Source organism: Bufo gargarizans, chromosome 6, assembly GCF_014858855.1.
Source record: "Bufo gargarizans isolate SCDJY-AF-19 chromosome 6, ASM1485885v1, whole genome shotgun sequence".
Taxonomy (NCBI): Eukaryota; Metazoa; Chordata; class Amphibia; order Anura; family Bufonidae; genus Bufo; species Bufo gargarizans.
The window spans coordinates 160,973,800-160,989,584 of record NC_058085.1 but is presented as its reverse complement, the minus strand read 5'-3'; the positions used below and the strand labels follow the sequence as shown (position 1 = coordinate 160,989,584).

General features: G+C 43.7%; 1 protein-coding gene across 9 annotated transcripts in view; it reads right to left on the bottom strand.

Moving 5' to 3' along the window:
• The window catches only part of USP54 (ubiquitin specific peptidase 54), a 125,460-nt gene that overhangs the window by 79,922 nt on the left and 29,753 nt on the right, over positions 1-15,785 (bottom strand). For all 9 annotated transcript variants that reach the window (XM_044298924.1, XM_044298925.1, XM_044298920.1 and 6 more), the window contains exon 2: positions 9,499-10,775. In XM_044298924.1, the coding sequence (XP_044154859.1) occupies positions 9,499-9,648 (150 nt within the window). In that variant the 5' untranslated portion in view covers positions 9,649-10,775. The remainder of the gene's footprint in view (positions 1-9,498; positions 10,776-15,785) is intronic.

Genomic DNA, 15,785 nt, shown 5'->3' with positions numbered 1-15,785 from the left:
CTGATGTATTTCAATTCAGGCCTGCAGGTGGCAGCACTGCATTGGAATATATCGATTAGGGATGAGCAAATCGAATTTGAATGGAACAGCCAAAGTCGATTCGCATTAAACTTTGTTAGAGTACTGTATGGCGCGCGCGCGCTCTGTACAGTATTAGAATGTATTAGCTCCAATGAACCGAAGTTATTACTTTGTGAAGTCTCCCGTGACTTTGGGTCATAACTTTAGAAATACATTTCTACAGTTAAAAATCTTTTACTGAACTCGGGTTCGGTTCCAAGGTACCACAATGTAAACACAAGAAAATCTATATAAACCTGGTACCACTGTAATCATACTGACCCATAGAATGAAGAGAATGGATCCGTTTTATCTCATAGTGAACGCTATTAAAACAAAACCCACATTGTTCCTATTTCTCCAACCTGTAACCCGGTTACATACACCCTGCACAGTAATGGGTAAAAATTTGTTAAAGGGTACCGCACACCCCAATTTTCTTACATCCCTGTCCCACAAGTAGCAGGAACAACACGATTTATCTATAATGAAGTCTCACCCCGTCAGCCTGAACTACTGTACTGTGTGGACAGCTGTCTCATCTCTGAGCCGATCCCAGGCTGCTTGCCAACTAACTGCAGGAGAGTAAATGGAGTTCAGAGATAAGAATTACAGGGGTCATTTATTAAGACTTGCCTTTTAGACACTAGTCTTAATAAGCCCCTGCGCTGGCGGTGGATCCGCCAAAGTTATGTAGAGGCGTTGGCCTCTCCATAACTTCAGCGTATCATACGCTGGTCTAAAACAGGCATAAAAAATGATGAATAAGACTGGCCTGCCAGCCTGTCCCCTACCCCACCATGCCCACTTTATTTAGACCTGGCATGAGCTGGGAAAAGTTGCCGTTTGTGGTGCAAATGACCTAATATAGGCGTATTTCTGATTGAAAATGACTCCTACATTTTACTATATGGCCCACAATGCGAGTACACCTAGACAAACTGCACCAATATCTGGCACAGGTACATTTGGAGAAATCCTCAGGGCCTAGCTTGCCAAGAAGCAGTGGCTTAGTAACAATGGGTGTGGCTTAACTGCAAAGGGGGCACGGTCTATGACGTTCAGTTTTGCGCTAAAATTGCGCCACAATTCTAGAGTACAATTATGTTGCAAACTAAACCAACCTACAGGTGGTATAAAGTTAGACAAAAGCATCTAGCCCTGCACCAAATAGGTCATCCAGCTGGAGCCACTGTGATTAATCTGGTGCCAGTCTACGGCATCTATGTAATTAGTAAATCTGCCCACCTGTCTTCTCAGTTATCCAGGCATTATAGTTAGGGATGAGCAAATCGACTTCGGATGAAACATCCAAAGTTGATTCGCAAAAAAGCTTTGTTATACTGTACAAAGTCTTGCAAGAAGTCCCGCAATAACTTCATAAATTAATTTGTACCGTACAAAAACATTTCCCGAACTCTGGTTCGGTTCCAAATCCAAGGTACTACTTGGAACCGAACCAGAGTTCGGAAAATGTTTTTTATGGTACAAATTAATTTATGAAGCTATTGCACGAACTCTCGCGAGACTTCGCAAAGGAATAATTTTGGCTCATCGGAGCAAATACATTCTAATACTGTACGGAGCTCCTGCTCCGTACAGTATTAGGGTCCATTCACACGTCCGTTTTTTCTTTCCTGATCTGTTCCATTTTTTGCGGAACAGATCAGGACCCATTCATTTTCAATGAGTCCTGGAAAAAATCGGACAGCACAATGTGTGCTGTCCGTTTCCGTTGTTCCGTTCCGCATGTCCGTTTAAATATAAAACATGTCCTATTATGTTCCTGAAAAATCAGATCCTGGTACAATGCAAAGTCAATGGTTCCGCAAAAAATGGAAGTCATTCGGATGTCATTCCGTATGTCTTCCGTTTTTTGCGGAATCCGTTCCTGGAAACACATAGCAATTTTTATTTTTTTTCAAAGGAATCCAAACAACTTTATTTGATTATTGAAATGTATACATGTTTCCATTTTTTGCGGATCCGCCAAAAATGGATGACATACGGAAACATTTTCAGGAACAACGGATCCGCAAAAAACTGACCGAAATTCGGATTATAGAAAAATACTGACGTGTGAATGTAGCCTTAGAACGAGGTTTAATGCGAATCGACTTTGGATGTTTCATCCAAAGTCGATTAGCTCATCCCTAATTATAGTATTTGAAAAGTATTTCAGAATATTCATGGTAAGAGAGGTAGAACAGAAAAAAATAATACACCACCCACTGTCAGAATATGGACCACAAAGTAAAGGGATGGATGAGTGTCCTGGTAGCTGGCATGATGATGGCATATGTAGCAGGTGCCACCTCTGACTAGGACCTCTCAATCTGGGAGAATTGGAGCGGTGGCCCTGGATCCACTAGGTACATACAGATCACTTCTTTATTCCAACCTATTCCCCAGACCCACTCTCCTCCGCTGTGCCCTGCTGTCCAGGTTCTACAAAGCACACGTTTTACACAACCCCTGGATGACAGTCAGAGTATAACTCACACGCCACCTGACATCGCAAACTATGCAGGTTGTTAAGGAAAGGTCAATCATACTCACTAATCTAGGAGTCCATTACTGGTATATCTGGTACAGTAAGTACAACTGTTCATTTCTGGCAATTATAAGCTTTACGGCACAGGTCACTGGATGCTTATGTGATTACACCTTGAAACTGCATACGCATTCTTTTATTATAGGCTACTAGTAGAATGACCCGGCTTTGCACGGGTTTATTTTTTATTTTTTTGTCTGTGGGTAAAAGAGGACATTCACAGTGCCCGCATAACAGTGACTACCACAATACGTCCCATTCTCCTTAACGGTGACCTCCACAGCACCCTGCCCCCTTAACGGTGACCTGTAACAGTGATGAAAAATGGCATGGAGTGGAAACCTGGTGTAAAACTGTCAGTGAGGCAAAGACTAAAGGACCTGCAAGCTTCTACTGGCTAACAATGGTCTTGTGACCTTGTATTGGCTAATACAGGTCATGTGATGGTGCCATATTTGCCTTTTTTGGGACAGTAAGACCTAGAGAGCTGTAAGAACAGTAAGACCTAGAGAGCTGGGACCCGGTCTGAAAGCTTTCTAAGCAACTGATGTACCCATCTGCCAAATTTGGAGCAGAATAGTTTGGCTGTGCATAAAGAACAGTTTGGCTGTGCATATATATTTTTTTTTATTTTTTTCACATACACACACATATACAGTACAGACCAAAAGTTTGGACACACCTTCTCATTAAAAGTTTTCAGTAGATTCACACTGAAAGCATCAAAACTATGAATTAACACATGTGGAATTATATACATAACAAAAAAGTGTGAAACAACTGAAAATATGTCATATTCTAGGTTCTTCAAAGTAGCCACCTTTTGCTTTGATTATTGCTTTGCACACTCTTGGCATCCTTTTGATGAGCTTCAAGAGGTAGTCACCTGAAATGGTTTTCACTGCACAGGTGTGCCCTGTCAGGTTTAATAAGTGGGATTTCTTGCCTTATAAATAGGGTTGGGACCATCAGTTGCGTTGTGGAGAAGTCAGGTGGATACACAGCAGATAGTCCTACCGAATAGACTGTTAGAATTTGTATTATGGCAAGAAAAAAGCAGCTAAGTAAAGAAAAACGAGTGGCCATCATTACTTTAAGAAATGAAGGTCAGCCAGTCCAAAAAATTGGGAAAACTTTGAAAGTGTCCCCAAGTGCAGTCACAAAAACCATCAAGCGCTACAAAGAAACTGGCTCACATGCGGACCGCCCCAGGAAAGGAAGACCAAGAGTCACCTCTGCTGCGGAGGATACGTTTATCCGAGTCACCAGCCTCAGAAATCGCAGGTTAACAGCAGCTCAGATTAGAGACCAGGTCAATGCCACACAGAGTTCTAGCAGCAGATACATCTCTAGAACAACTGTTAAGAGGAGACTGTGTGAATCAGGCCTTCATGGTAGACTATCTGCTAGGAAACCACTGCTAAGGACAGGCAACAAGCAGAAGAGACAGGTTTGGGCTAAAGAACACAAGGAATGGACATTAGACCAGTGGAAATCTGTGCTTTGGTCTGAGGAGTCCAAATTTGAGATCTTTGGTTCCAACCACCGTGTCTTTGTGCGACACAGAGAAGGTGAACGGATGGACTCTACATGCCTGGTTCCCACAGTGAAGCATGGAGGAGGAGGTGTGATGGTGTGGGGGTGCTTTGCTGGTGACACTGTTGGGGATTTATTCAAAATTGAAAGCATACTGAACCAGCATGGCTACCACAGCATCTTGCAGCGGCATGCTATTCCATCCGGTTTGCGTTTAGTTGGACCATCATTTATTTTTCAACAGGACAATGACCCCAAACACACTTCCAGGCTGTGTAAGGGCTATCTGACCATGAAGGAGAGTGATGACCTGGCCTCCACAGTCACCGGACCTGAACCCAATCGAGATGGTTTGGGGTGAGCTGGACCGCAGAGTGAAGGCAAAAGGGCCAACAAGTGCTAAGCATCTCTGGGAACTCCTTCAAGACTGTTGGAAGACCATTTCAGATGACTACCTCTTGAAGCTCATCAAGAGAATGCCAAGAGTGTGCAAAGCAGTAATCAAAGCAAAAGGTGGCTACTTTGAAGAACCTAGAATGACATCTTTTCAGTTGTTTCACACCTTTTTGTTATGTATATAATTTCACATGTGTTAATTCATAGTTTTGATGCCTTCAGTGTGAATCTACAATTTTCATAGTCATGAAAATAAAGAGAAAAAACTCTTTGAATGAGAAGGTGTATATATATATATATATATATATATATATATATATATATATATATATATATATATATATATATATATACACACACACACATATACACACACAAACACAGTGCCACGTTTGCACTTTCATTTGCAACTTTTAGCTTCTCCATCCACCTTTCAAAAGTGACAAGAAAAGAAGGTGGGCAAGGGCTTTAGCATCATTTACACAAGAAACTAGCAGAAATTAGAGTTCAAATCTACGTCAACTCATAGGTGGCTTAGAGTTAAATTTCTGGCACATGGACTGCTTAGGGGTGGGCCAAACCTATTGAGAGACCTGTGCCGCTTAACAAATTTGGTGCAATTGATGCTGACAGCCCTTATACCAAGACTGGTCTTCAGCTTGGCTCATCTGCCCCACTGTGCTTGTATTTTGGGAGACTATCATGGTCACATTCACCTCATTTATAGGAAATGACAACTTCAAAGGGCTCCTCTGGTGTTGTATAAAGTTAGCCCATAGCGCATACTGTGCAATACATTCTGGGCAGCAGTAATGTCGGCCAACCTAACATTACAGGTAAATGCCCCTCTATACAAAGCCGACTCATTAATTGAAGTTTATCAGGTTCAGAGCAGAAAACTCTCCCGCTCCAGGGGTATATATGGGATACTTCCATCTGAGCTATGCGGCCAAAAATTGTCCAAACATAAACCTCTATTGATACGCTTGAATACAGTGTGTATGAAGGCTTAAATGTACAGATTATTCTAACAATAAACCCAAAATAACAAATGCTACGTATGGTTCATCACTGGGGAAAAAAAGGGTTATTCATACATAATTATCGATTGTCCTGTAAATGGTCACCCTCTGCTGTAAATATATGGTCGCCCACTGCTTCCTCCAGTGATTATAGCCAACTGTGGGTGACGCAGGACTTATATGTCACTTATTTCTTTAAAGGGTAACTTTCTTTTTTATTTTTTTATTTGCTAGTTTATTAGGCATGGGCTAGGCATGTACACCTGAGTTAGCAGGGCTGTGGAACCGGTAGATAAATGCTCCGACTTATACTCCTCAGTTTTTGGTACTTCGACTCAGACTCTTCTGTATTTAATATGCAAATGTATTTTATACATTACTTGACGGAAAGAATGGCAACATACATGTCATTACCACAGAACTACTGGCTAGGAAGCTGCTGCCTTCTCCTTTGTGTGCTGATCTTCTGCTGAAGATAGGGCAGTGGGAGGATCCAGGAAGGGGCATTTTTTGAAAACACGATTTCCCTAGTAGAATTCCATAGTCATGTTTAAAGTTTAAGCTAACAATCTGAGTTTACAAGTTTTTATAGCCTTAGCTGAATGACAGCAGTTTTTCAAATGGTTTACAGCTTCAGTCTTGAACTATTGACTATAGTGAAGCATATTAAAAGCATGCTTCTTCATGGTCACTTAACGTGTTTGTTTTGCGGTAACGTGACGCACTGCATGCATTGGCCTTTATTCTTACAGAAGAGAAGTACCGTATTTTTTGCCCTATAAAGATGCACTTTTTCCCCCCCAAAAGTGGGGGGGGAAATAGCAGTGCGCCTTATGGGGCGAATGCTGCGACCGCCCGGTGAATAGGCCGAGAGGGAGGAGGGGCTGGGGGCTGGCATCTGTTTCTGTAATGGCAGCGGGGCCCGTTGCAGTCACTGTATTCTACTACACCGGGCCCCGCTCACTGTAGTATACGGTAATCATATCTAACTTGTGGGTATTGTTATTGCAGGCGCTCGTAGCGTAGCTCACTACGTCACGCGCCTGCTCTGCCCACTTTATGAATGAAACAGGCGGCACAGGCGCCTGACGTAGTGAGCTACGTTACGAGTGCCCGTCCGGCCTCCTGACTGCCAAGAAGTTAGTAGTACAGCGCTAGATTTAAGATGATTGGAATACTTTAACAATACCCACAAGTTAGATATGATTACCGTATACTACAGTGAGCGGGGCCCGGTGTATTAGAATACAGTGACTGCACCGGGCCCCGCTGCCATTACAGAAACAGATGCCAGCCCCCATTCACTACACAGGGGCACTGTTATGGGGGCTATGTGGATGACACATAAGATAAGATGCAATATATGTGTCATCCACAGATGCCCACACAATGATCCCCCATAACAGCGCCATCCACAGATGCCCCCATAACAGTGCCATCCACAGATGTCCCCATAACAGTGCCATCCACAGATGCCCCCATAACAGTGCCATCCACAGACCACCATTAGTTCAAAACCCACCAAAAGCACACCTTTTGGTTCAAAATATTTTTTTTCTCATTTTCCTCCTCAAAAACCTTATGGGCAGGTGCGTCTTATAGGGCGAAAAATGCGGTAAATATAACTTTTTGTGAATTGGGACATTTAAACTTTAAGCTTTTTTTTTATTCCAATTTAAATTTAGTAGGAGTCAGTTCATTTTTTGCCGACTCCAGGTATCCAAAATTGCCTCCGACTCCTCGATTCCGACTCCACAGCCCTGGTTAGTCTGTCAACAATTGTCAAAAGATCTGTAATTACCTTATAATAACAGCTTGCATTAATGTCCTCTGTCCCTTTCCACTGCTCCCTTAAAAGACCGTTGCTATGGCTTGTCTGTCTCTGTCTAAGAAGACAGAGGGGCGGTTCTTCACACTGCATGCCTGCGTTAGACTTGAGTGAGGAGGCGTGTCTCTCAGTAATCCAATCTGATTGGCTGGCAGGGAGCTGCTGGCTACAGCAAGTTTGTATGAGAAGTGAGGGAAAGCAGTTTTGGCCTCAGAACTGGCAGAGGAGCCATCTTGAGAAGGTCCTCATATTGTAAATGTTTAAACAGCCGTAACTGCATAATGCTGCTGCAGCAGTAACAGATGCTAAAATAGATTTGAGAGGAAAACATGAGTTACCCTTTAAACATCTGTAAGCCATCTCCTGTAACCATTCCCCCACAGTTACTGCACCTCTTCTGTCACTACTGACTGGTGATTTAAGTCCTGGCATGATATATACGCACATGATATATTTAAAGGGAAGGTGGGGGAAATGTGCGGGCTGCAGCAGCTCAGGAGCGCTCACTAATGGCTCCTGAGCTGCCATGAAACTGTGGGCGGGCAGCGCAGGATTCAGGCTTCAGCGAATTAGCCGACAGCTTCACTAAATGCTAAATTATGCCGGCAGCCCGCGCTTCCGTTTACTTTCACGTTGGGCGGGCTGGCGGCTTCTCTGTATGCCCTGTACTGCCGCCAGCCTGCATGTTCTTACTTACATGAAGGAGGCAGCAGGAGGATCTCGTTCTCCTCTCTGCTGCCTGGAGGAGCTCCCTACATCTCTCCCATGCCGTATCTGCTCTCCCTGGTACCGTAGATTGCTACATAGGTCCCTTGGGCAAGGACAGCTCAGGGGCAATATACGGTACCAGAATGAAAAATGTGCAGTATGTGGGTGCATGCCATTGGATGAGGGGGGTTATAGTCATATTTAATACAAACACTGTCCAGGGACTGTTCTGTAATTGGCATTTGTCTATATAAAATATGTTCATGGAGCCAAAATAAGCCCTAACCCTTTTATCGGAGAAAAAAATAATACAAGACCCTGTCTTATTTTCAGAGAAACACGCTTGGCATATAATTTCATGGGTAAGTAGTTATTACTACTTGACCTTTCATTGATAGCATAACCGTAGCGGCTTTTGAAGGGGTTGTCCAAGACTATGATATTGATGGCCAATACTCAGGATAAGTCATCAATATCCAAACGGTTTGGGTCCAACTCCAAGTAAACCTAATGATCAGCTCTTTGAAAAGGCAGTGGCACTCCGGTGAGTGACACGGCCTCTTCCTAGGCCGGTGACATCACATTGATCCTTCACATAACCTAGGCACAGCTCAGTCCCATAAAGTAAATGGGGCTGAGCTGCAATACTAAGCACAGGTGCTATCCAATGGACGGAGCTGTGCTTGGTAAGCTACGAGGAGGCCGTGGAGCACCTCCCCTTACACCATCACTAAGGGTGCATTCACACGACCATATGTCTTCTGTGGTCCGCGAAAAATACGGATGACATTTGTGTGATATCTGTAAAACGGACAAGAATGGGACGCATTCTATCTTTTTTGCAGGGCTACAAAACTGACATATGGATGTGTCCTGTCTGCATTTTTTTTCCGGACCCATTGAGATGAATGCAGATGCGGACCAAAATTACGGTAGTGTGAGAGAGACCTAAAAGTCACATGAAACAAGGGAATCCGGTCTCTGCCACAGCCAGTGATTGGCTGCAGCGATGTCAAACAAGGTGTATACATTGAGGGGGACCAGCAGAGCATTGCAGGCTAGGAGAAGACTGAGTGGGGAGACTGAACCGGGAAGCAGATATATAACCTCCCTTTTCAAGGTTTTGCCAAACCCCTTTAATGGAATCATACTGCATCTATGTTTATCTGCGCTGGCTACAAGACAAATGGTTTCTATGGAAATGTTTACAAATGAGATATGGCAAGAGATAAAATACCTATATACAGAATAAATCACTTGAGCATCTTATCGCAAGAATTACTGGTATGACCAGCCCACAACCATGTATACAAAGTTGTGAAAAGAACTGATAAAACCAATGCAACAGACTATGAAGCAGTCAGAACCTCTCAATGACCACAGCATCTCCGTACCTGCAGAGCACTGTTGAGGAAGCAGCTATTTTGTCCCGGTTCATTAATCAGGCCCTTGCTTGGAGCAATCGATATGGAATTGCGCGGTGTAAACATCTCTTGAACCCCTCCTCGACCCGTAGAAAAATAACTTCTCTTCCAAGACATCATTGAGTCCAGTGCAAGAATAAAGGTAAATAAAATGACAGGGGTTTGCAGGTCCGAGATCCTCCGCTGGGATCAGTGGTCTAAAGAAGGTTATCAGGAAGAAATGTCCCTTTCTGTTTCACCCATGAGAAAGGGCCAGGTCTACAAGTGATGGTGAAGGACAAAAGATTTTGCTGAAATCAAGGAAAAACTTCTTCCACATGAACCAGTTAAAGAAAAGCCTCCGGGGGGGAAAAAACATAGGAAATAAGATGCTGAGATTTTCAGTTAGCTGTCCAGGTTAAGTGTTTAGCAATGTCCAGTGTGGCAAACGGAGGTGTCTTAATTCGCTCCGGTTCCCTCCAAAAGAGTGAAGCAGGGCAGGAATGTCAGGAAAAAAGGCTGAAAGCAGCTCCTAGTCACAGCAACAAATCCTCACATGACTTGGTGCCCCCTGTGAAGCACAAGGAGGAGCAGCAGACAACGTCAACTACAGCAGGTTGCAGCACGACACTGAAGGAATCTTTTGTTAGTTTTGCTCTTCTTTCCCAATTCCAAAACACTCCTAATAAAAGCTTTTACAAATCCATGTTCTACGAGATGCTCATCCCAGCTCCTTTATGAGTGGAAATCCCAAGCAGCTGAGAGGTTTATATGACAGAGAGAAAAATGCAAAGGGTTGTGTCACTTAATTACTGTGCTGCATTGTTTTGTGGTGTGCTGCCAAGTCTGCCAAACCTCACCTCCCACAGTAAACAGCAGCCTTTGGAGAAGACATTAGGAGGGAAAAAAATGACAAGGAAGACTGTGAACTCTGCTGAACAGATGGGATTAAATAATATCTGGGATGGTTAGGGAAGGGCAAGAGAACCTCCTCAGCTTTAATTCCACGAAACCCAATACAGTCAGATCTTTATCGTACTTTCTTGCCGCTGGAATAATCCACAACAGCGATCACTTTACTGAATTTGATGGCTGGTCTAATGAGACGTGGTCTTGAAAGCTCTCCATCATTCTCAGGGTTCCTTCCAACTGGTAAATACATGCCCTCAAAGCACAAAGGCGATGTCCAATATGGCAAGTTGATTCATGGATGGAGACATTTCACAAGGTTTAAGCCTTTTACTGAGCATCTTCCAAACATCAGGCACCTGGTAAAGAGACAGAAAAATGTAATTATAAAAAACACATTGGTACATGTTGGAAACGGTTTGACCTCACCCTATGTTATATAACTTGTACACGTATCAAATCTCTCCTTCGCCTTGGAGGAGATCTGCAATTACTGAAAAGCAGAGAGTCAAAGTAGGACTGCACCCCACAAAAAACACAAACCTAAACTAATTCTCCCACATCTTAATTTACCCTTCACTAGCTGTGCAGCCACAGAGAAATAACTGGATGGTTGTCACGGGCTCGAGCATAACATGATTGTGTTTCAGGTCCTATCTGTCAGCTGGCCATAGTCATGAGATCAGTCTTCCAGCCAGTGTAAAAGTACTCACCATGCTGACATATGCAAGGAAAATATTATTATACACATTGAGGGGAACATATCACAGTGGCACTTTGAAAAGAGGGGACCAAAAATAAAAAAAGACAATTCTGGCATTAAAGAGAACCTTTCATGAGATTTTATTAAGGGAGATATATACCTGTTCTTGCGAGGTACCCCCTGCTGATGCTGCCACCCTGCTTGATTTTTTAAAATATGCCTCCTACGCCCCATCTGATTTCTCCCGCTCAGTATGCTAATACTGTGCATCGGAGCAATGAGGAGGAGACAGACTCTTTCTTTGTGGGGGTTCCTTCTCCCTGGCTGCAGCGATGTCCAATCGCAGCGCATCACAGGGAGAAAAAAACTTGATTCATAAATTCATAACAGACCTTAGGGCAGGACTGGGCAACATGCGGCACTCCATCTGTTGTAAAACTACAACTCCCAGCGTGCACACTTGCTCTGCTCTCAGTAATAAATGGAGCATGCTGGGAATTGCAGTATCTAAACTGTAAAACATACAGTTTTACTGTTTAGATACCGCTGGACATGAAATAAAATACATACAGTATATATGGTCTACCTATATTTCTAATGCAGGTGGAAGCATACAGTGACCGCGCCCTAAATATCATGACAAGTCTGCTGAGCTACATACTGCCTTGTCAAACGTTCACTATTGCTCCACCAAAACTCCCTAAAAACATGTTACATAACTAGTAAGCAGCTCTCTCATCCTTGACTCTGTCTCACCGAACCACCCAAAGCACATGGCTGAATTTTGGCATGTACTGTAAGATGGCATAATTCTTCAAAGCGACACTAAAAACTCACTATGATATTGCTTGAACACACCATAGTAAAAGTGACCTTCAACAGCTGTCGGCCAAACGCTCATTCAGCGACCGCTATCTCTCCCAACTCCCACGTAAACGCTTTGCCTGGTTGGGTGTGTACGCATTTTCAGTGGGGCGGAGGAGAAAGGCTACCACCAGAGGTGTCTGGCATTGTCCATCTCCCAGGAGAACAAACAGATCGGTCATTGAAATTCAAAGTGCCCGATCCTTCTCTCCTCCGTCAGGGAAAACGCAGAAGCTCCCAACACACATTAGATTGCGAGTCCAAACAAAAACAGCAGGTTCGGCCTACAATACTGTGATGTGCATGGGGCCCTTGGTCAGTTTGATATTTCAGCAGTCCAGATAGACCAAGGCATATGTTGCATCAGAACCAACAAACTGTACAATCATCTGATTGGGCAGAACACACACAAGATAAATCATATGTTGACCATACACATGAGATAACTGTCTGTTGAAAGCTTTTTAGACTGACAGCCATCTCTCCGATTCCCCTATAAACATGCATGCTCAGCCGAGTGGGGAGAGGGGATGTTGAAATCTAACATACCCGATCCATATCTTCCCCCAACAGTAGCCATTGGGATGCCCCAAACACATTGGATGGTTGTCTGACATAGAACTAATATGTCTTCAACCAAATAACACAGTCTAAGGGCTCATTCAGACGACCGTAGTGCTTTGTGGTCCACAAAACACAGATACTGGCCCGTGTGCGTTACGCAATTGGACATGCTCTATTTTTTTTGTTTTGTGAACTTCAACAAAATCCACCAGGTCTGCACTTCTGTGCCTGTCATGTCACAGTCAGATCACGTTGGGTCTCACACTGCAACACCACTGATAAGCATCACGTGCAACGTCCCAGCCTTAACTCATGGATACCACGCCTAATCCATTAGGACCATAACCTCCTTCTCAATTTTTGCCTAGCAAGGCAAAAAAGTGGCATTGCGATTTTGGAACCCATGAACACTAGCAACAGTACTTGGCACCGTCAAGTTAAAAACTGGGCCAAATACATTGATAGATGAGGACGATCTTGTTCTCTCGACCACAGTGGTAAGATGCATGTCCCTTCACAATTTCCCTTCAGCCATTATGGTCTGTGGACAATAATTTTATGCTAATAAACTATCGTAGCTTAAATTCAAACAACTCCTACACACGATAATTATACTGAAAACACGTACACCCATGAGGGTATTACTGCGCAGATATTAGGAGAAGAAGAAAGCCCTGTTGTTACATCAACAAACTTTGAGAACACCAAACAGCAGGTGCCCGCGTCTCCGAATACAAAGAGGGTTTTGTAAGCCCAGTGCAGAGCATGGTACACACTCAAGAACAGGGCAGGACTTACACGGTCACCCCAGTATCCCACTACTTGTTCATGCTGTGCCAGCCACTACATAAAAGAGGTTAGGCTTGTAAAACAAAGCATACATAACGAAGGCATTCTATGCAGTATGGGGAAAAAATAATTACCCAGCTTAACAAAAATAGAGCACAATATAAGGAAGATAAAACCAGACACTGCCTTGTAACCTGGTTGTTAACCGCCACTACGTTAAAAAAAAGAACCTATTATGTAACAGCATTATATAATTGTTCACTCCGTTTCACAATCTGTTAAAGGGCTTGTCCCAAGAAATATATTCTACAGTTTTCAAACCAGCACCTGGATCTGAATACTTCTGTAATTGCATTTAATTATAAGTGTAGCACAGCCACTGGGTTCTTCAATAAAATGTATCTATATAGCACCACCTGCTCTTTGTTCCTTTTCTTATTTCCTTGTCCTGCTCACTTAGATGGCCGCACATGCTCAGTTTCATCTGTCAACTGCCTCCTGAGCTGTGATAGGGAGAGCTCCAGCAGAATGGACACGCCTCCTGAGCTGTGATAGGGAGAGCTCCAGCAGAATGGACACGCCTCCTGAGCTGTGATAGGGAGAGAGCTCCAGCAGAATGGACATGCCTCTGTACTTTATCACTATAATAGCCTGCTATGCACTCACTATACACTGCACTACATACATTACACACTGCACGTCAAACTGGATGTCCAGGCTGTAGTTAGCCACTGCCGCCATGTTCACAACTGTCATCGGGCAGAACGTGCTGCTCATCCCTACTCTCCTGCAATAGCAATGGCTCGGGAGTTAGCCCCTCCTCTTTACAGCTATTACTCCTGCCAGCTGCAGGACATATCGTGCCGGCAGCCCCCCAACCGATCAATGGCAGGGAATAAGTCTGAGGCGTATTGGTACGCATTAGACATTTTTAAGGAGTAAAATGGCCTGAACAGGCATCTATGACTCTTGTACAGGGGTTATTGCGTTCTCTGGAGACATGGCTCACAAATGCTTAATGTGTTATTCTGCACAAGGACTTTGAACATATGTTCAATCATGCAATATTCAGTAGCTAGATATAGTTAGCCTATGAGTTGGGTAGTTTGTCTAGTGTTCTCCAATCTGTGGATACCCAATTGTAGCCGTTTACCTCCCTAACCCCACCTTGCTAATTGCTTTTCATTTTTAAAGTGCCTGCAGCCTGCTCCCTGAAATAGAAGAATCACACATACCTGCTCCTCCGCTGTCTCTATCTGGTCCCTAAACATCCAGCACTACATGGGCATGGTCATATGCATGTCTACAAAAGTGATGTGCTGCTTGTAGTCATATGACCATGCCTACCGTATGTAAAAAGTGCAGGGACCAGAAGATAGCGACAGCAGAGGCAGTTCAGAGGTCTGGAACAACATGAAGCAGGTAAGTATGAAACTTCCATTTCAGGGTGCAGACTCCAGACACCATGTTAAAAATCAATAATTACCGGAAACTCCTTTAATCCAATCCTAGAAAGGAGCGGCTCTACAGGAGGATCATATTACACATGTCAATGCAAGTCTATGGAGAGGTGAGGGGAGGAGTGAGCAGAAGCACACACAGACAAGCAGACTGCTGGAGCTAAATGGATATAAACTTCTTAAGTGCTTTATTCACAACCATACAGTCTAGTACCTCTCTGTAACCTCCTCCATGATCATCCATGTTTCTGAGTGAGTACGAGAAGGTTAGGAAGCAGATTCCAGTTGACGTTCTGTGTGCAGTGGATGGCAGCTAGTTTCCACCCACCATCTCTGGGAGGACTGCAAACTAGACATTCAGCATGCACAAGGGAAAACTGATAAAAAATCAAATAGTGGCCAGTAATAGTGTTATTTCTCATGTACACACACTGTGCTACTGATTAATGCAAAGTTTGTAGAAAGGTTGGTTAAGCTTTACCACTTATGACATCACATCTGCCCATTTCATGTTTTTTGCAACTCCAAACCAACGCCTGAAAAGATCACTTGCTAAATATGCATTAAAAGCTATGGACACATTTGGCATGGAAAATATAGTAATACTTACATATATTAGTGGTTAGCTTGAGTAAAAATAAAAATAAAAAGTTATACTAAGGCTACTTTCACACTAGCGTTCGATCGGATCCGTTCTGAACGGATCCGATCATAATAATGCAGACGGAGGCTCCGTTCAGAACGGATCCGTCTGCATTATTTTAGCATATAAAAGCTAAGTGTGAAAATAGCCTCGTACGGATCCGTCCAGACTTTCAATGTAAAGTCAATGGGGGACGGATCCGCCTGAAGATTGAGCCATATTGTGGCATCTTCAAACGGATCCGTCCCCATTGACTTACATTGTAAGTCTGGACGGATCCGCACGCCTCCGCACGGCCAGGCGGACACCCGAACGCTGCAAGCAGCGTTCAGCTGTCCGCCTGTCC